The sequence below is a fragment of the Musa acuminata genome, chromosome BXJ1-7, assembly GCF_036884655.1.
Source record: "Musa acuminata AAA Group cultivar baxijiao chromosome BXJ1-7, Cavendish_Baxijiao_AAA, whole genome shotgun sequence".
In the NCBI taxonomy this organism is placed as follows: domain Eukaryota; kingdom Viridiplantae; phylum Streptophyta; class Magnoliopsida; order Zingiberales; family Musaceae; genus Musa; species Musa acuminata.
Window position 1 is genome coordinate 6,835,303 of NC_088333.1, and position 20,526 is coordinate 6,855,828.

At 40.5% G+C, this 20,526-nt stretch overlaps 3 protein-coding genes and 1 non-coding gene across 4 annotated transcripts; all 4 read right to left on the minus strand.

Annotated features, from left to right (window-relative positions):
* Nucleotides 1-257: 257 nt before the first annotated feature.
* On the minus strand, nt 258-5,156 carry LOC135678508 (beta-galactosidase-like). Its single transcript, XM_065191411.1, has 18 exons — nt 4,888-5,156; nt 4,686-4,781; nt 4,475-4,587; nt 4,304-4,370; nt 4,124-4,216; nt 3,848-3,991; nt 3,558-3,646; nt 3,359-3,464; nt 3,173-3,260; nt 2,541-2,659; nt 2,287-2,451; nt 1,913-2,082; nt 1,723-1,832; nt 1,517-1,626; nt 1,269-1,379; nt 1,085-1,186; nt 778-983; nt 258-691 (listed from the first exon to the last, which is right to left on the minus strand). Exons 1-18 carry the CDS (start codon nt 5,092-5,094, stop codon nt 580-582), a joined length of 2,208 nt encoding a protein of 735 aa, XP_065047483.1. The 5' UTR covers nt 5,095-5,156; the 3' UTR covers nt 258-579.
* A 1,793-nt stretch (nt 5,157-6,949) lies between these two features.
* Nucleotides 6,950-12,045, minus strand: LOC135585599 (beta-galactosidase-like). Its single transcript, XM_065191412.1, has 18 exons — nt 11,608-12,045; nt 11,406-11,501; nt 11,195-11,307; nt 11,030-11,096; nt 10,850-10,942; nt 10,576-10,719; nt 10,289-10,377; nt 10,093-10,198; nt 9,937-10,024; nt 9,295-9,413; nt 9,042-9,206; nt 8,669-8,838; nt 8,472-8,581; nt 8,266-8,375; nt 8,019-8,129; nt 7,834-7,935; nt 7,527-7,732; nt 6,950-7,439 (listed from the first exon to the last, which is right to left on the minus strand). The coding sequence occupies exons 1-18, from the start codon at nt 11,812-11,814 to the stop codon at nt 7,328-7,330; spliced, it is 2,208 nt and encodes a 735-aa protein (XP_065047484.1). The 5' UTR covers nt 11,815-12,045; the 3' UTR covers nt 6,950-7,327.
* Nucleotides 12,046-16,447: 4,402 nt separating this feature from the next.
* On the minus strand, nt 16,448-16,519 carry TRNAQ-CUG (transfer RNA glutamine (anticodon CUG)). Its single transcript has one exon. It is a non-coding gene; the product is annotated as a tRNA-Gln (tRNA).
* Nucleotides 16,520-17,153: 634 nt separating this feature from the next.
* On the minus strand, nt 17,154-20,131 carry LOC135678510 (uncharacterized). Its single transcript, XM_065191413.1, has 3 exons — nt 19,914-20,131; nt 17,938-18,053; nt 17,154-17,803 (listed from the first exon to the last, which is right to left on the minus strand). Exons 1-3 carry the CDS (start codon nt 20,022-20,024, stop codon nt 17,350-17,352), a joined length of 681 nt encoding a protein of 226 aa, XP_065047485.1. The 5' UTR covers nt 20,025-20,131; the 3' UTR covers nt 17,154-17,349.
* Between the last annotated feature and the right edge of the window lie 395 nt (nt 20,132-20,526).

The following is a 20,526-nucleotide window of genomic DNA, read 5'->3' on the forward strand; positions in this document are numbered from 1 at the left end:
CTCAGTATCTTATTTTTAGTTTGAATAAAGATTTAAATCGAGAGTATTATAAGTGTATTATGGAATCTTTTCTTATCTTGGAAAGTTTCATTGGAAATTTTTTTTCCCCGTAGACATAGGAATTATATTCTTAATAATATTATATTATTGAAATTTTGGGCTTAAATTAATTGATCCTGTATAAAATAAAAGTCTCAAAGGGTGGTCACTTAAGATCCATCAAAATGCTTATAAGCTTAAACAGTGCAAAAGCAAAAGCTTAGCTCTTGCAATTACGAGACCAATCATTCTGTGTAAACATGCTATCCCAATTGCTAATATTATGTCCACACATAGACTCAATATATGCAAAGTCTCACGTGCAGTAAGTAGTGATATGTTGAGTGCATCCAATATTTTCTATGCACATTTACTCACGTAACCAGGCAATACCTTAAAGTAAGTGGGTGAGCAGTTCCTGCATCTCCACCAATCACTACTCCACGACTTTGGTTTGTATAAATTGACTTTAGTTCATTTTCTTTACTTGGTCTACCATCTGTGGTTATCATCTGCAGATGGTTTTGACAGCAAGCTTCTTCATAGTGCTACTCTTTTCACCATTGAAATCCCAGTTGGATCACCACCCCACTCTTCAAACACAACCAACAAGTTTCCAGTTGGGTTCAGCCAAGCGCGAGGAGCATGATACCTGAGATTTGTGGTCAGTAATCAGTCATTTATTCGATTCTTTTGCATGCTTTGATTGAAGTGGACAAAAAGGCAGTGTTTCATTACCATTTTTGAGAAGGCTCCCCACAATTAGTCTGGCATTTCTTCTCGTTGTATGTCCCTCTGTAATCGCACCAATCACAAGAACCATATGCCTTATAGGCAGGCCAGTATCTGCCAATGCTTTGTCCATTGATCCATATCTGACCCTTGCCCATGCTACTCATGTCTAATGCCAATGGCTCGTTCCCAGCTGGAGCATTAAAGAAAGCCTGGAAGATGACAAAGATTGAGTGAGAAAATAGTCTCAAGCATGAGAGGAAAGAAGATGAACTTTAGGATAACATGTTTCTGTGTTGCAAGCGGTTCTGACCTTGTACCAAGTCAAGGGCTGCCTTGTAGATGCACCCCCCCACTTAACTGAAGAACTGCCACTAAGTGTATAGATGCTCAGGGATTCACCACTCAGGCCGATCTACACACACAAACATGAAACTCAGTAACCAGTAAGCAAGTTTTAGTCAGAGAGTACGCAGGTACGAAGAGTTGATTGGAACCTGGTAAATCCATTTCTGTGATGAAAGGTCTCTCTTTCCTTCATTGAGACCGTCCAGGGTCACTGGACCAAGAACACCAGCATTCCATGTCTCAAAGTGGTTGCCAATATTCTGAAACAGATAAAGAACAGGAATACGGAGTCTAAACATCCATCTTGTGTGTGTCTAATTGTATAGGGTTATCGGTATGATATTTCAACTTTTGGATCAATGGCCAGGAAATATTTCGCAACAAAGAATGTACTCACAGGAAGACCAACAGCGACACTTAGAATCGAGATTTTGTTGCTTCCTGCCCACAACTTCACATTTCCTGTGAATCTTATCTTTGGATTGTCCAAACTACCATAGACAGTCCCTGCCAGAAGAAAAGACAAGCAAAAAACAAATCGGAACCTCACCAAACGTTGAGCATATCATCAAGAACAATTCTTCACAAGGCAAAGCCACTCACCGGCCAGTTCTCCATTGATGAAAACATGCATAGAATGACCTGCCGACATCACAGTCAGGAAAGGGTATCGACCATTCTTCAAGAATTGCTCATTTGAGTCTATGTTAACACTGAAGAGTGGAGATTGCGAGTCATTAAGTGATAGAGGTCATTGATTCTGTCTCAAATAGAGAAGCTGCAAAGGACTCACTATGTAGTGTACCACAGGTAGTCTGTCCGATCCCATGTCATGCTTATCTGCTCCACCAATCCATCTTTTGAGAATGATTTATCCCTCAGTGAGTGGGTATCCTCACTGAAGGACTCCCAGGAAAATCCGCCAACCCAAGTCATATTAATCTGCGACGTCGGAGCTCCTACCTGTGTTTATCATTAGCATCTTTGTGTTTACGACAGTCATGAAAATTCAACCATGGAAGTCCAATTCCATCCAAGAAAATTTGGAATACATAGCGAGAGATACATTTTCCTGAGCCAAGAAACAAATAACTCAACGGAGAGGTGAGTTTTATGAGTATAGTAATAGAATGCAACCGTGACCATTAATCATAAAAGATTTCTCACCTTTGCAGTGTTGAACACTGCGGTTTTGCAGTCTGGAAGAATGCTGACGGACCAAGCTGGAATATGATACTTCATTCCGTTGAAAGTAACAGGTGCATAAGATCGGGGGTTGAAATTAGAAAGGAATGCAGCACAAGCGCCTGACTTCGATCTGTATACATGCGCCTGCAAGAAGTCGAACGTAGAAAAGTTCCAAAATGCCAAATCATCGAAAATATTCTTGCAAATTTTACAGCAAGATATAAGAATTGAACCTCCTGGTATTTTCCGAGATTTGTCACTGTGGGATCCCCAGAGACGAGAGCTGGTTCACACGATTTGATTGCTTTATGCAGGTCTGTCAGATGTCCCCATTTCGGTTGCCTTAACAGACCTGAGAAAGATTACAATATGTTTGTCACCAGATAGAGGGAATGATAATAGTCGGCATCAAATAGATTTGTATTGCATCATCAGATGCTTGACCAATGAGACTGCACAGTGTCTTCTTCGTAGAAGAGGAACGAGATTTTAGCACCAAAAAGAAGACATGGGAAAATGAGAAGCAAACTCTTAATCTTGAAAGATCCCAAGTATTTGACCTAAATAATTCTCTAGGTGGGCAGTCACACCTTTACCCCCACGCAGGAGAAAAGATCAAGCATTTCTTTCTAAAAGCTGGATGAGACGATCCAAAATCACATCTTTTTGGAATTATCACAAGCACGCTGTGTGTGGTAGATGATCAAGTCAACCATTCATGCCCTTCTCCCCCGCCACCCCCCGGTCAAAAGCATGAGCTCCAACAGGGGCGAATCCATGAGAAGTCATAAGATAGACTAAAACCATATCATTACAACATGAAAATTGTTACATATGTTAGAATCGTAGAAGAAATATGGCATACCGTATTCATCGATTGGGGCATCATAGTCATAGCTCGTCGCAATAAAAGGACCACCAGCCGTCCTACCGAAGTTGGTTCCTCCATGGTACTGCAGTTGACGTAAACATGCAAATTGGTTTACTTCAACATGATGGACAGCCATCAGTAATTACTGAAACAACTGAGGTAGAACATACAATTTCTTACCATATAGTAGTTAACGAAGGAACCACCTTTCGCTATAAACCTTGCGACAGCAAAAGCCATGTCCTGAACAGGCCGGTGAGGAACTGGGCCCCCGAAACCAGTGAACCTATTAACATAGAATACATGGAATAAATTCACTGGATAGATTAATTTCTTGTGAAAATTTATATGAATTCAAATGTGAAGAAGTAGAGGTTACCAGCCAGTCCAAGCTTCAGTCCACATGGTCGGTTTATAAGGCTTGTTTGGTGAGAAGTAATCGCAGTAGAACCCATTGCAGGCATTGATCTTTAAAGACAAAAACCCAAAAAAAGAGATCACAATGAGTCAACCAAGCTGGTCTAACATGCAACTACAAATCCTCTAATTAGGGCAGCTGGAATTTAAGTAGATGAAAGTCATGTTGGACTTGACAAGGTAGAGAAGGAACATGAACTTGGGGGTTCTTCCTGATGTGATAGAACAAGAAAACCGAAAGCTTGGACTTACCACTGGATCAGGTGCATCATCTTGCTTGCACATGACCCACGGCACACCGGTGTTGAGACCCACTGCCATTTGAGCAGCCCAGCTTAGGTAGTTCTTGGCTGCAGCGCCGTCATAGTACTCCTGTATACTATATTCGTTTTCAATCTGCTCAAGTTAGACAAAGAGCATGGAATAACAGAAAGCGAATTAGATGAGATGTTTGGGAGCTGATCAACTCGATGACACATAAAAGCTAACGAATTGATGAAAGCAAAGAAGGAAAGGATTCGATGATACCTGCGAGAGGATAATGGGACCACCCTGTGATTCAAATAATCCTTCAGACTTCATCATGGCGACAATCTTCTCTGTGAACTTCGCCATGGCCGCCTTTTACATGAATAGACCAATTAGCAATTGCTCGGTTAGAGGAGATCAAGTATAAACATGTAAAGAGAAGTTCTTGTGGACTCTTACCTTGAAAGGTCCATTGTCGCTCCTGAAAGTGATGCCAGGAACATATTTTAACCAGACAGGAAATCCCCTGTTTTACAAAGACAAGATGAACAACAGAACAGCATCATCAGATTGCATGATTAGGCTTTTGATTCCACATAGAAGAATTAATTGAAGACCTCGACCTCGTACCCAAAGTTCCATTCGGCACAAACATAAGGACCAATCCGGAGATGAACATAGAGGCCGGCCTGCTTCACCAGCTTGATGAAGCGAACCAGGTCGTAATTACCACCAAAATAATACTGCCAAAGATCAAGAAAAGCAACAAATTGAGGCACACTATGGGAAGGAGCAGTAGCCTTAGACGAGAGGGCTGGGAAAGGTTGGGTGATCTCCGAACCTGGCCAGGGGACGGCTCGTGGCCGTTCCAGAACACATAGGTCTGGATAACATCCAAGCCGCCATCTTTAGCCTTCCGGATAAGATCCGGCCACATCTGGAGACGATCCAATCGACAAAGTTCAGGTTTTGGCGCAGTAGAATAACAGTGCACGAACAGCTCACCAAAAAGGCCACATTTCCCACAGAATTGGAGACCTTACCTCCGGGGTGCTCCTGGGATAGTGAATGGAACCGGAGATTAGAATTCTCCTCTGCCCATTGACGATGATAGCCTTGTGGTCGTAGGAAACGGAGGCATCGACCGGAGAGGAATGCCACGGAGACGACACCACTACCAACGCCACCGCCAGTAGCAGCAGCGTCGACAGTCCGCGGCCGCACCCAAGCGTCATAAGCTTGAGGCTCATGGTGGCCGGTCGGTCTTACCTTCAGAGGAGTCTCCTTTAGTGTTCTGGTTATATAATATGTGAATGATGGAGATTCGTGCGCCCTGTTCTTCCGTCTTCTCCTCCGCTAGAGAAGTTCTGATGGAACTATTGAGCAGTAGCGTTACTGCAACAAGCACACACCGAGGAAGAGAGAGGGAGATCAAAGAGGAGGGAGGGAAGAGGGCGGACGTGGAGTGGGAGCGCGGGGGCGGGGAGGACGGGGGAGGGCGATGTGCCTCTTGCGGTATAAATACCCTACGGGCGCAAGCGAGCACAGGATTGGCGCTGGAATACGCGGGTCCCAAAGCGCCAGCCACGTCAACGTTTTCTTCCATTCCCCCTGAACAGGAAAAAATCAAATGGACCGAAGCGTGGGGCCATCTGCTTACCTCAGAAATCAAACGTGGTTAAAATAAACCACAGAGATGGCGGATTAGGAGTTTGGTATCTGCCGTGCCATCAAGTTTGCCTTTGGCCATATACAATTCTATGTCGTCTTGGACCAATTAAGATAAGCTTTGATAGTTGGCAAGGATCGACAGAGTCAAAATATTTTGTTAAAATTATTATTTGAGAAAATTAGGACAGATAGGTTATGTGGAATAATATTATAAACTAATAATATTAGTTTAGTTTTGTAAGAAAGTTTTATGTTGATGATATTTTTTAGTTGTCTAATATATCGATATACATTATGATAGTAAGCGAGTTAGATAACATATCCATATCCATGATATAATTTTCTTTTTATAAAATTACATATACATGATATACCTAAAGGGTTTGATGAGATATATCATATTATTATTTTATCATGTGAATAATAATTTTTTTTATATGTTAATTTAGTTTCACATAAAAAATGGATAAAGATTTAGATAAGAGTATGATAATTATACTATTCTTATCGTGAGTTTAGAGAGAATTAACTCAAATCACATAAGAAGTATCTCTTTCAGACGAAGAATATATATATATATGTGGCAGATAAGGCTAAGCCACATACGAGAGAAAGGTATGTTTTTAAATAAATAAAGCTTTTTAAGCAATAGAATATTGTCAAAATTAAAATAATATGAATACTATATTTTTGAAAGGCAAATAAAGTTTCTTGAGTTGTAATGATATCCATTTTAAGCAAATATAATTGCTACATTATATTTTTAATGTCGATGCCAATATTTATAGTCACTGATTAAAACATGTCACATATAATATTTTCTTTCAATACCAGAAAGATATTTATAGTATGAATGAAAGCATAAATTTAGCTGAATATGGAACATGATGAGCCATATCATAACCAATCCTCAATTGAACTAAAACTTAATCCTTACAGAAATAGTTTGTAATCATCCTAAACTGGTCTAAATAGATTTCTATTTTAGATTAAACTTGCCTAGACAGTGCCTGACCTCTGTGTTTGTAACTTATGATGAAATTCTAAGTGACATTAGCAATTTCTTATTTATAGTTGATAAATCATTGTCATCTCTTTCTAAAAAAATAAAATAAGCTGGGAAAAAAAAGCTCTTTGATCTTTAAATGTGTCAGAGCCTTACCAGAGATATCATAGATCATAGAAAAACTCATAGAAGTTTCAACTATTCCTGAATAATTCAAAATATCTATAACAATGCCTTTTTCCTGGCACCAGATTGTCTCTTTACCACTAATTTCTTGTTTCTTGCACTGTTGCACATGATCCTCATGCATCTTGTTAGAGATCTCAAGTGGTTGCCACATAGTTCAGAGCTCAGAAGCACAGCCACACAATTGCATCAGGAATCAAAATGCTTATAGGCTTTGCAGAAGCAATGGAAAAGGCAAAGGATGATAACTTAATATGGATCAAAGTGCTTATAAGCTTAATGTAGTACAGAAGCAAAAGCTTAGCTCTTGCAATTACGAGACCAATCATTCTGTGTAAACATGCTATCCCAATTGCTAATATTATGTCCACACATGGACTCAATATATGCAAAGTCCCACGTGCAGTAAGTAGTAATATGTTGAGTGCATCCAATATTTTCTATGCACATTTACTCACGTAACCAGGCAATACCTTAAAGTAAGTGGGTGAGCAGTTCCTGCATCTCCACCAATCACTACTCCACGACTTTGGTTTGTATAAATCGACTTTAGTTCATTTTCTTTACTTGGTCTACCATCTGTGGTTATCATCTGCAGATGGTTTTGACAGCAAGCTTCTTCATAGCGCTACTCTTTTCACCATTGAAATCCCAGTTGGATCACCACCCCACTCTTCAAACACAACCAACAAGTTTCCAGTTGGGTTCAGCCAAGCGCGAGGAACATGATACCTGAGATTTGTGGTCAGTAATCAGTCATTTATTCGATTCTTTTGCATGCTTTGACTGAAGTGGACAAAAACGCAGGGGTTTCATTACCATTTTTGAGAAGGCTCCCCACAATTACTCTGGCACTTCTTCTCGTTGTATGTCCCTCTGTAATCACACCAATCACAAGAACCATATGCCTTATAGGCAGGCCAGTATCTGCCAATGCTTTGTCCATTGATCCATATCTGACCCTTGCCCATGCTACTCATGTCTAATGCCAATGGCTCGTTCCCAGCTGGAGCATTAAAGAAAGCCTGGAAGATGATAAAGATTAAGTGACACAACAGTCCCAAACATGAGAGGAAGGAAGATGAACTTTAGGATAACATGTTTTTGTGCTGCAAGCAGTACTGACCTTGTACCAAGTCAAGGGCTGCTTTGTTGATGCACCTCCCCACTCAACGGAAGAACTGCCACTAAGTGTATGGATGCTCAGGGATTCACCTCTCAGGCCGATCTACACACACAAACATGGAACTCAGTAACCAGTAAGCAAGTTTTAGTCAGAGACTAATGTAGGTAGGAAGAATTGATTGGAACCTGGTAAATCCATTCCTGTGATGAAAGGTCTCTCTTTCCTTCATTGAGACCTTCCAGAGTCACTGGACCAAGAACACCAGCATTCCATGTCTCAAAGTGGTTGCCAACATTCTGAAACAGATCAGAGAACAGAAATATGATGTCTCAACATCCATCATGTGTGTATAATTGTACAGGGTTATTTGTATGATATTTCAACTTTTCGATCAATGGCCAGGAAATATTTCACAACAAATTATGTACTCACAGGAAGACCAACAGCGACACTTAGAATCGAGATTTTGTTGCTTCCTGCCCACAACTTCACATTTTCTGTGAAAGTCAGCTTTGGATTGTCCAAACTACCAGAGACAGTCCCTGCCAGAAGAAAAGAAAGCAAAAGCCACATCGGAACCTCACCAAATGTTGAGCATATCATCAATAATCAATTCTCCACGAGGCAAAGCCACTCACCGGCCCGTTCTCCATTGATGAAAACATGCATAGAATGGCCTGCCGACATCACAGTCAGGAAAGGGTATCGGCCATTCTTCAAGAATTGTTCATTTGAGTCTATGTTAACACTGAAGAGTGGAGATTGTGAGTCATTGAGTGATAGAGGTCATTGATTCTGTCTCAAATAGACAAGCTGCAAAGGAACGTCTACTCACTATGAAGTGTACCACAGGTAGTCTGTCCGATCCCATGTCATGCTTATCTGCTCCACCAATCCATCTTTTGTGAATGAGTTATCCCCCAGTGAGTTGGTATCCTCACTGAAGGACTCCCAAGAAAATCCACCAACCCAAGTCATTTTAATCTGCGATGTTGGGGCTCCTACCTGTGTATATCATTAGTAACTTTGTGTTAAAGACAGTCATGAAAATTCAACCATGGAAATCCTTTTTCATCCAAGAAAATTTGGAATACATAGTGAGTTATACATTTTCTTGAGCCAAGAAACAAATAACTCAATAGAGAGGTGAGTTTTATGAATACAGTAGTAGAAGCAACCATGACCGTTAATCATAAAATATTTCTCACCTTTGCAGTGTTGAACACTGAGGTTTTGCAGTCAGGAAGAATGCTGATGGACCAAGATGGAATATTATACTTCATTCCATTGAAAGTAACACTTGCATAAGAATGTGGGTTGAAATTAGAAAGGAATGCAGCACATGAGCCTGACTTTGATCTGTATACATGTGCCTGCAAGAAGTCGAATGTAGAAAAGTTCCAAAATGCAGATCATTGAAAAGATTCTTGCAAATTTTACAGCAAGATATAAGAATTGAACCTCCTGATAATTTCCGAGTTTTGTCACTGTGGGATCCCCAGACACAAGAGCTGGTTCACACATTTTGATTGCTTTATGCAGGTCTCTCAGATGTCCCCATTTCGGCTGCCTCAACAGACCTGAGAAAGATTACGATACGGTTAACACCAAATAGAGGGAATGGTAAAACTTGGCATCAAATATATTTGTATTGCATCATCAGATGCTTGACTAATGAGATTGCACAATGTCTTCCTTGTAGAAGAGGAACAAGATTTTGGCACCAAAAAGAAGACATAGGAAAAGGAGAAGCAACTTGTGTGGGAATTGTATTACTACTAATCTTCTCTTAATCATGAAAAGAACCCAAGTAATTGACCTAAATAATTCTCTAGGTGGGCAATCACAACTTTATACCCACGCAAGAAAAAAGATGATGCATTTCTTTCTAAAAGCTGGATGAGATGATCCAAAATCACATCTTTCTGGAATTATCACAAGCATGCTATGTGTGCAGATGATCAAGTCAGCCATGCCATTTACCCCACATCAAAAGCTCCAACAGGGGCAGATCAATGAGAAGTCATAAGTTAGATTAAAACCAAATCATTACAACATGAAAATTGTTACATATGACACGATCATTGAAGAAAAACTGCACACCGTATTCATCAATTGGGGCATCATAGTCATAGCTCGTCGAAATAAAAGGACCACCAGCCGTCCTACCGAAGTTTGTTCCTCCATGGTACTGCAGTTGACGGAAACATGCAAATTCTAATTACTGAAAGAACTCATGTAGAACATACAAATTCTTACCATATAGTAGTTAACGAAGGATCCACCCTTCTGTATAAACCTTGCAACGGCAAAAGCCAAGTCCTCAACAGGTCTGTGAGGAACTGGACCCCCGAAAGCAGTGAACCTATTGAGATAGAATATATAAAATAAATTCACTAGATCGATTGATTTCTTGTGAAAATTTGTATGAATTCAAATGTGAAGTAGAGGTTACCAGCCAGTCCATGCTTCAGTCCACATAGTAGGTTTATAAGGCTTGTTTGGTGAGAAATAATCACAGTAGAACCCATTGCAGGCATTGATCTGTAAAGACAAGATCCAAAAATAATATCACAATAAGTCAGCTTAGCTGGTGTAACAGGGAATTACAATTACTCTAATTGGTGCAGCTGTAACGTAAGTAGAAGAAAGTGTCGTTGAACAGGACAGGCTAAAGGAGGAACATGAATTTGGTGTTGTTCCTGATATGACAGAACAATAAAACCGAAAGCTTGAACTTACCACTGGATCAGGTGCATCATCTTGCTTGCACATGACCCGCGGCACACCGGTGTTGAGACCCACTGCCATTTGAGCAGCCCAGCTTAGGTAGTTCTTGGCTGCAGCTCCGCCATAGTACTCCACTGGACCATATTCGTTTTCAATCTGCCCAAGTTAGACAGAGCATGGAAGAGCAGAAAGCGAATTAGATGAGATCTTTGGGAGCTGATCAACTCGATGACACATAAAAGCTAACGAATTGATGAAAACAAATAAGGAAAGGATTCAATGATACCTGAGAGAGGATAATGGGACCACCCTGTGATTCAAATAATCCTTCAGACTTCATCATGGCGACAATCTTCTCTGTGAACTTCGCCATGGCCGCCTTTTACATGAACAGACCAATTAGCAATTGCTCGGTTAGAGGAGATCGAGTATAAACATATAAAGAGAAGTTCTTGTGGATTCTTACCTTGAAAGGTCCATTGTCGGTCCTGAAATTGATGCCAGGAACATATTTTAGCCAGACAGGAAATCCCCTGTTTTACAAAGACAAGATGAACAACAGAACAACATCATCAGATTGCATGATTAGGCTTTTGATTCCACATAGAAGAATTAATTGAAGACCTCGTACCCAAAGTTCCATTCGGCACAAACATAAGGACCAATCCGGAGATGAACATAGAGGCCAGCCTGCTTCACCAGCTTGATGAAGCGAACCAGGTCGTAATTACCACCAAAATAATACTGCCAAAGATCAAGAAAAGCAACAAATTGAGGCACACTGTGGGAAGGGGCAGTAGCCTTCGACGAGAGGGCTGGGAAAGTTTGGGTGATCTCCGAACCTGACCAGGGGACGGCTCGTGGCCGTTCCAGAACACATAGGTCTGGATAACATCCAAGCCGCCATCTTTAGCCTTCTGGATAAGATCCGGCCACATCTGGAGACGATCCAATCGACAAAGTTCAGATTTCGGCACAGTAGACTCACAGTGTACGAACAGCTCACCAGAAAGGCCACATTTTCCACAGAGTTGGAAATCTTACCTCCGGGGTGCTCCTGGGGTAGTGAATGGAACCGGAGATTAGAATCCTCCTCTGCCCATTGATGATGATAGCCTTGTGGTCGTATGAAACGGAGGCATCGACCGGAGAGGAAAGCCACGGCGGCGACACCACCACCAACGTCACCGCCAGTAGCAGCAGCGTCGACAGTCTGCGGCCGCATTCAAGCGTCATAGGCTCGAGGCCCATGGTGGCCGGTCGGTCTTAGCTTCAAAGGAGTCTCCTTTATTGTCCTGGCCGTATAATCTATGTATGATAGATCGGTGCGCTCTGTTCGTCCGTCTTCTCCTCTGCTAGAGAAGATCTGGTGGAACTATTGAACAGTAGCGGCACTGTAACAAGCACACACCGAGGAAGAAAGAGGGAGATCAAAGTGGAGGGAGGGAAGAGGGAGTCATGGGGGGGCTGTGGAGCGGGAGCAGGGGGTGGTGCCCTTGCGGTTTAATACCCGAGGACCGAAGGCGAGAACACGATTGGCGCCGGAACATGAGGACCCCACAGCCCCACCCACTAACGTGGATGCTTGAGTCACGTTTTCCTCCGTTCCCCGTGAACAGCTTATCAGGAATTTTCTTGCACCTAAAAAAGAAAAATCACATGGAAAAAGATGGGTAGAATTTTGCATGTGATTACCTCAGATGAGGTCAATACATATTGGGAGTCAGGGATCTGCGTGCCATCAAGTTTGGACTCTCTCTGATGAGCACACCACTCTAATCCTGAGGCTAAATAGTGGTTTAAGCTAAACAAAACTAATAATTTAATTATCCTTTCAACAACTAATCATAATTTACGGAGAACTCTCATGGCTCTTCCGTTCCACTGCAACACTGAGACTTCGAACCAGACGCCACAAGGAACCGTCGAGCATGCAAAGGTACAAGAGCTTCTTGTTCTTTTCCTCTGTTTCTTGTGGCCGTGAGCAGCAGCAGCAGTCCTCCCGCGAATTCAAACACATTTGAACCCCAAAGGAGCTGCCACCCCTGCAACCCATACGTAGGCTGTTAAATCCCACCCAGAAAAGAAGGGAACTGCCTGCATGTACTGACCAACCACACACACCTCAAATGCTTCAGCAACTCCCAACACACCATCGAGCCGCAGCAGGAGTGTACTCCAACCCGTGCTCTGCTTCCTCCTGCATGAAAAAGAAGGGTAGAAAAGGTTTAACTTTGTCAGTGAAAGTAACATGCGAGAGTTCAGTTTAATCTCTTTGTGAGAGGTTTAGTTTGGTCAGTTAAGGATGCATCTTGTTCTTCTTTATCATGCTCATTGTTTCAAGCTTTGGTCATCAGTTTCTTCCATAGGATTACAGCACTTTTAGGTACAGCTTTAGACCTTGCATGCATGGGCACCTGCATCAAAGTCTTGAAGAAGACATTGCACCAACTGAGCCTACCCATATGGACTAACAACAGCCACCACAAAAGCTGTAGTAGTTGTAGTAGTATTCCTCCTACCAGTTCTCTTGCGTGACTCATTGTTTCAGAGTATGTGCCATCCGCATCATACTCTGGAAAGAGATTGCTGGATGAATTCATTGTGTCATCAGACTTTTTGAATGGGTTAGATAAGATCATAGGTGTACATGTGTTTTGTTGTTTCTTAGCCAATTAGATTGATCTGGAAGATAAATGTAATGAAGGATGGAGGGATCAAACCTTCATTAGATTAATCTTTCATATTGTTAATAACCTATTATTTTCCTCACATTCCATGTTCTTGTTGGTTCCATTTGGTTTGGGTGAGGGAATCTCATTATAAATACTGACCTTGCAAGAGACATGCCCCTAAATCACCTCCCTCGACTTGGGGGTGCATTAACAACTCTATCCACATACTATTTATCTACCAAACACACACAAGCAATTTGGTCTCCCTACCTGATTTTTAGGATCCTAGTGCCATCTTATCTGTCATCATGTAGTCACCTTAGTCGAGAGGCAGCAGTCTCAACTGCCATTACAGTTCATCTTCTTTCTCTGACTCCAATCTGAAGAAGAGAACATCATTGTGGAACTGAGCTGAAGCGATTTGGCACATAATTAACTGTCTATGTTTAGGTTCGTCTTGGTTTCAATTAAAGGTGAATCATCTTCTGATGTGACCATGATATTTAGCAGCCGAGGTTGCATAGATAGATGAAGAACTTCTTCACGCTACTGCATGGAGTGATGAAGACCCCGTCAAAGAAACAAGAGAAACTGATTGATGGAAACCCATTGCGTAGGGTAAGAGGAGAAGAGAAAGAGAAGAAGGCCGTAGAAAAGGTAGGGATGGATTTCATTGGTGTCATTATCCTTTAATTGTTGGGGTATTTCCATAGAAGATTTGACTCCTTATACTCAACTTTCAGCTTGAAGACGACCAGCTCATAACTGAGCACTTCATGGCTGGCCTGTGTTTGATGGGCCAATTAGTCCAAATCAAACCACATTATCTCATTGAAAGGTAATCGAAGGAAATGGTTTGAACTGAATTTTCAAAAAAGAGATTTTGAGGTCTAAAACAACAAAATAAGCCATTAGCTGTGTTTTTAGCAAAAGAGAAGAATGGATTTCTTTTTGTTCTTTTGCTTCATTTATTCTTCCGCTTGATTAAGAATCTCAATAAATTATTCAACGAGTTGTGCAATCTCTTCTTATCAGCATAAACAGAGTCCAAGAAAGTGGACTCTCTCACCACTTCAAGCGAGCTTCTCCTCTATCCATTTTGGATGAGAGCAACCTGGTGTTGTCAAAAGTGAGCAGCAATTGCAACGTAGATCTAAAGATAAACAATTGCTTGTTGGCCATTGTTCTTGTCATTCCTAACACGAACCTTTGTATCACTCATGTATTCATGTATGAAGCTACTCTCACTTCCACAAATCTTGGCCCACAAGGCCATCCTATCCTTCTTTCTCGAGAAGCTTACGTCTCTGTTCTTCTTGTTATGTGTCCAAAAGAAAATAAAGACAGAAAGGGAAAGGAAGGAAAAGAAACATGAGTGGCCACCACTGCATTTTGTCAAATCATGATATGCTCATCTCACAAAATGTTCCAGAGGCAAACCTATCCATGCACATCTCTGCTTATCTTCCACTCCTAGTCATCACCACACTCATACTTATCTATTTCTTGCAAGAAACAACTCAACTCACAAGATTTGGATGCAGGGAATCTCACTGTTTAGAATCTAGACACTCAACTCCCGCAACTGCTTTTGTTCTTAGCCACTTTTGGTTCCTTTTTCGGGTGAGTGTTTGGATCTGATCTCATCTCCAAGTCTCAAATTAGCAAACTGTTGACAAACTTTAGGTTCACTTGCTCGGAATCTGATCAACACAATCCAAACAAGTTAGCAAACTGACTTCATCTCCATGTCTTTAAACAGAATCAACCAAGTCATAACTCAAGGAAGTATACATTGATGGTCCCATGCCACACATGGTTGGAGCTTTCATTAGCCGACTGCTGCATTACATTCATTCTGCAACCTCCAAAGGGATAAGGCTTGTTTGAAGGGAAACAATTCCTGCGCATATTCTTTAAGGAGAAAAGGAAAAAAAATAAGAATAAGAGAAAGAGATAAATGCAAGAGTTCTATCGGAAGAAGCAATTGAAACCAGAGACATGCAAGAGTAGGCCACCTCTCTCTCCTTATCCCTTGGGTACAGGAGTCCGCCACACTTGCAGCTGGCTTGTTGATGACGGGTCATGGAGCTGTCAACCTCATCCCACTAATTCTGCATGACATCTTTAGTAGGTTGATTTGAGCTGATATCAAGTTGTATCTCAGTGATCATTCAGCTGAAACATTAAGCTTAAACAGCATATTCAGATACAGAAGACCATTGAGATGCTTGAGGTGTGTGTTGAGAGAAACAACAATATATGAGAATGAAGAACACAACTGGCTGGTTTGCCGGTGGATAAAGCTTGGAGTCAACATCGAGGATGCAGGTCTGCTACGACACCACAAAAGACTATGACTTATTTTGAGGTCAGTATCGACTGCTTGATCTATCCACACCCGACATTGGTCATCCTGCAACAGATTTTTCTACCTCAAAAGACTCGAATTCTTTCCTGGAGAACGGCATACAAAGAAATCTTTCTCAAAATCTACAAGATTTTGACCAGATAGCTTGACATGAAGCAGACAGGAGTAATTTGGGTTAAGAAATGCAGGTACTCAATTATTTGTCAATCTCAAGTCATTTTTGAATATGTTGCTGATGCTTTCAGCTGATAAATCTTGCAAGACTTTCATGTACTTCTTGGCCACAGTACCATCTTCGACCAAGTCATTGATCTCTATAGACTTTGATGGTGGCAAAGTCTTATCCACTCTTTCCTTTAGTCTAACTAATCCAAGGATGATCTCATCACTGGTGAGGGGAGAGATTGTTTTCATGAAACAAATCCTGATCATCAAGATCTTGAATTTGATTTAGAAATTATGAATATAAATATATAGTCATTTAGCATAAGGTCTTCAACTTGATTTAGATTTGAACTTTTCAACATTGGAAAAGGTGGAAGAGAAAGAAAAAGGTTTACTTGTTTTGTTATTATGTGTTCAAAAAGCATCCCAAAGTCATATTAGGAAAAAATATATAAAAAGTATTAACATAAATGCTAGAAAATCATGTTTCTCTCCCAGTGACCAGAGAGAAGATTAAAATACTTCAAACATCAAATTTAATGAGGAATTGACTTTAGAACAGAAAATAAAATCATTTTTCTCAAAAATCAGCAAATTTATTTTGTAAAATAAAAGGAAGAAATGAGGGATTAAAGATCACATAGAGAAGAAAAAAACATTTCACAAATTATTAAGGTCCCACCGAGATTTGAACTCGGGTTACTGGATTCAGAGTCCAATGTCCTAACCACTAGACCATGGGACCGGCTGTGAAAGTTCTCATACAAAATAATATTAATTGTATATTTATAAAGCATGCCTAAGGGACATCCTGTTCAGCTAATGTATTCTGCGGATGTAACACCAAAACAAATGGTTTGATTGAGAAACAATTTTTATGCGCTAATACCTGCAAAAGTCATCTCCATCAGCAAAAAGTTCCAATAATTGTTCAAAAATGGAATGACTTATTGCATCACAAACACATTCCCAGAGAAGAGACTCTAATTTATATCCTAGCTCATATATATAATAACTGAAGGCAAATAATGAACACAAGGAACAAACATACTTGAGAACAATGGAATTTGGCTGCAGAAAGGAAAGGAGATAACAAGATGATTGCTATGGCAGATGATCTTGGGATCTACATTAGTGACTCATCTGCATATTCTTTCTGAGATGAAATATAAGTTTGAAGTTTATAGTATGCCGCAAAAGATCTTTCGTTCTAATTTTCTTAAGCATAGAGAGTTAAGCTTGACTTAATTTAACAACCCGCAGAAGAACTTGATGAAAAGGGCATTGACAAATAAGAAAAGCCAGGAGAGTTGGTCATAAATGTTCAATTTGGAATTACTAGATGAGCACTCAATTTTTCAATACATTATAACAAATCATAGAGCAACACTGCAGATTCTCACCTGGACACTAATTCATCCAAGCACTGGAAATTTATGTACATAAAATAAGTTGTTGTGTGAGACTGGCATTCAAAAACAGAGTTTGTTAAAAAAATGAACACTGAGCAAAACAAGGTAAGCCACCTATTTTCTCCTAAGCAACCATCAAAATCAACATTAAACTAAGGTAACTTTACCCAAAACCTGGAGGCACATCAGGGTCCTCATCGCTGACACCAACTGGAATGATGGAAGAATTAACCGGTGGACCAAAACCGGGTGGCACAGCATCAATCTGTTCTGGGTCATTGAGCGCTTCATTTGATGAGTGTGGTTGCTCATCATGAAGCATCATGGTGTGTTCAACTTTGCTGCTTGGCTGATCAGTTGAACAAAACCCTGGCGGTACTTCCATTTGTTCATTTCCATCAGACACATTCGTCTCACATGTAGAAGGTGCTACGAGAGAAGCTTGATCCTTTTCGTCACCAACAGGTAGTCTTTTTTGAGGAGAAACGCTGTCTTGTTTATTCACTTCTGGTTTAACAATTCTATCATATACAGACTCCACAGTACCTCTAATATCATTTTCACATGATTTGATAACCTTCCACACCTCATCTGAAATTTGTCCCATGATTTTGCTTCTGCAGAAATAGTACTTTGTCATATCAGTTGCAGATGGCAGCCTCAGAGCTCAGAACTCTCACTTCAAGAATTACATAGTGTCATAATACAATATAAACTAGTGATGATCAACTTATAGTTGTTTGATGCTTACCCAAGCTCTTGATAAATAGCATCAGAAAGTTGTCTTAGCTTCAATTTCTCAGAACCATCTTCATTAAGTACCATTGATTGTCTCACCTCGGATACAATGCTGCTACGCAGTTCCTCCTGTAAAAAATACCACATTCAGCTACAGCTACATAAATATATTAATTAATAAAAATTATATAACAAACAAGAAATCATAGAAACTAGTACTACGAGTTCACAATGTCAGTTGCAAACATCTAATAATTCCAACAATGGTAATAGATACATGGATCAGGCCCAACCTCCATAATTGGATTGTCATGCAAAAGTATTAGTTGTATGCAAATGATAAATTTTGACACCACTAAAGGGCATTATTATAGTGATGGCTTCTACCACTATGGAATCTAGGAAAAATTAGCAGTATGAAACTTTACCCTCATATAAAGAGGTTAAATTCTGCAGACACAAGAAAAAAGAGACACAATTAAGATTGCCTTGATATAAGATGAAAAACAAATAATTAGTTGTTGCTCTACCATCCTAGGACTCAGAAGTTCTGATCTTAGAGAGAGCAATGAAGTGGGTGTAAAAACAAACTAGAAGTACATTTAAGGGAGCAATCAAGTGGCTATGGTGACATTGTTCCTAGTAGATCATGTGTGTCCAACTTGGATCTCAATGCAGTTTCATATGATGCAAAATCAGTAACCTCTTGTTAGTCATGACAAGTCAAGAATAATATATAACTTGATAAAAGGTACTGTTAAGCTAAATGAACAAACAAATTAACTCAATTCTAAAAGAACTCAGGTTAGCTAAACATCTTAGTCGACCATGTTAACATGGCTGCTTCTAGTATTCTCTTCAGTTTCATGTTCTCATCTATTCTTTAACATCTCACCATTGTCCAAGCCCAAAAATTATCAATCAGCACATATCAACGGGCATCCACAACATTTTAAAAACATAATTTTTTATTACTAGAGTTTATTAGCATTTTAATATTATATAATACAATAAACAACGAACGTTAGGATCTGGAAGCAAAGAACTTGCAACAACTTTTTCAAGAAAAAAATAAATTAATCAGCAACAGAAAAATGCTTTATTAAACATATCCGATTCTAACAGCTTACTCTATGAATTTAACTAGTTTAAAACAACAAAAGAATGAAACCAATAACAACAACTTAGAGTTGCATGCCAAATTTGATCTAAAATTCTTTCAAGACTGCTAGTTGCCTGTCGTTCCAATGTCCAGATGATGTTAGGTTATCAACAATATAAATATAATACATGAATATCTTCCACATGATTATAAGAGTTACCATCGACTTCTGGCACTCATAAACAAACTACCCCAGGGCAATTATATCAGTCCCAACTATTTTCTGATACAATACAGTTAAATCAAAACCTACCTAATTGAATAGCTATTTTAATATGGGTAATTGCTTGAAACAGCTAGGGCATTATGCATAAGGGACCTCCTCATTTCCAAGGTCTGATGTTTCTATGCCCTAAAAATATCTTCACTGCCATCATTTGTTCTCCTACTCTCCATTTGTTTTATCTTTCTTCCAAAGCTCTTCTTAGAGCATTTTTTTCCCCAATCTGTGACTCATACTAACTTAAGCATGGAGGAGGATCCCGCCAAGCACAACCGCGGTGCTAGGACAAAGTGTCCTAGCAATGAAAAAGCTTACTACACGCCCTTGTTGGCAGTTGGCGCCACCAAAGCTTCTTCCAAGATCAACTCCATGTCACATTCAAGAGCTTCCTAAGCATCACAAAACCTCATGAAACAATTTTCCGGAATAGTTCCATGTTTGGCAATGAATAAAGCAGATGCGAATTGGAGAAAGTTCCGCTTCACATCAACGAAGGGATCAGAGGTGGCAATTTGATGAAAAACCAAACAATGCCAAACTCATACAATTCTCATCCAATAATGAAGAAAAGGCGCACAAAAGGAAGAATCTTCGGCAAACTCACATTTTCTTTAACTTTGCGGATGATCTTGAGACGGAGGGAGTCGAAGTCACCGTCATCCTTCAGCCTCGCGATCACCTCCTCCGCAGTCGGCCGCCTTTCGCCGTTCTCCATACACCCGGCTCCCCGATCTCAACCACGGTCGGACAGATCGAAACCCTAATTTCCTCCGATCCCAAGAGGCATCTTTTAACGATCTCACTCCGACTCCGGGAGAGTCAAGAATCCGCTGCAGTCATGCGACGGAGGCTATACTAATCGAAGCGAGCCCGGTCCAGTAACATCTGGACCGGATCAAATGAAGGCCCGCTTCCTTGGAATTTTAAGAACCCCAAATAAAGGCCTGATTCGAGACGATCCTACAATTGGCTACCGAAGCCATGCTACGTAACATGGTCGATCAAACGATGTCAATTAATGCACCGATGACGAGAGCATTCCAGATCTACAAATCTACCACCGCAAAGCGCGGGTCCCACCAGAGTCCACATCACCCGAGCAACTTATCCATGGTGACTAACGCTCGCACGTAACCCTTGAAAAAAGAGTCTTGGAGCACTTGTGTAACCTCAACGATCCATGACTGCACTTATCTAGTAGACGTTGCACTCGATCG

Excerpts from the sequence above, each read along its gene's own strand:
- LOC135678508 (XM_065191411.1), bottom strand. The coding sequence starts at position 5,094 with ATGAGCCTCAAGCTTATGACGCTTGGGTGCGGCCGCGGACTGTCGACG. Across the intron at positions 1,380-1,516 it reads GTGTCGCTGTTGGTCTTCCT|AATATTGGCAACCACTTTGA; the intron begins GTGAGTACATTC and ends TATCTGTTTCAG. Across the intron at positions 1,187-1,268 it reads CACAGAAATGGATTTACCAG|ATCGGCCTGAGTGGTGAATC; the intron begins GTTCCAATCAAC and ends TTGTGTGTGTAG.
- LOC135585599 (XM_065191412.1), bottom strand. The coding sequence starts at position 11,814 with ATGGGCCTCGAGCCTATGACGCTTGAATGCGGCCGCAGACTGTCGACG. Across the intron at positions 10,720-10,849 it reads GTCCCATTATCCTCTCTCAG|ATTGAAAACGAATATGGTCC; the intron begins GTATCATTGAAT and ends TAACTTGGGCAG. Across the intron at positions 7,936-8,018 it reads CACAGGAATGGATTTACCAG|ATCGGCCTGAGAGGTGAATC; the intron begins GTTCCAATCAAT and ends TTGTGTGTGTAG.
- LOC135678510 (XM_065191413.1), bottom strand. The coding sequence starts at position 20,024 with ATGGAGAACGGCGAAAGGCGGCCGACTGCGGAGGAGGTGATCGCGAGG. Across the intron at positions 18,054-19,913 it reads TCCGCAAAGTTAAAGAAAAT|GAGGAACTGCGTAGCAGCAT; the intron begins GTGAGTTTGCCG and ends TATTTTTTACAG. Across the intron at positions 17,804-17,937 it reads GCTATTTATCAAGAGCTTGG|AAGCAAAATCATGGGACAAA; the intron begins GTAAGCATCAAA and ends CTATTTCTGCAG.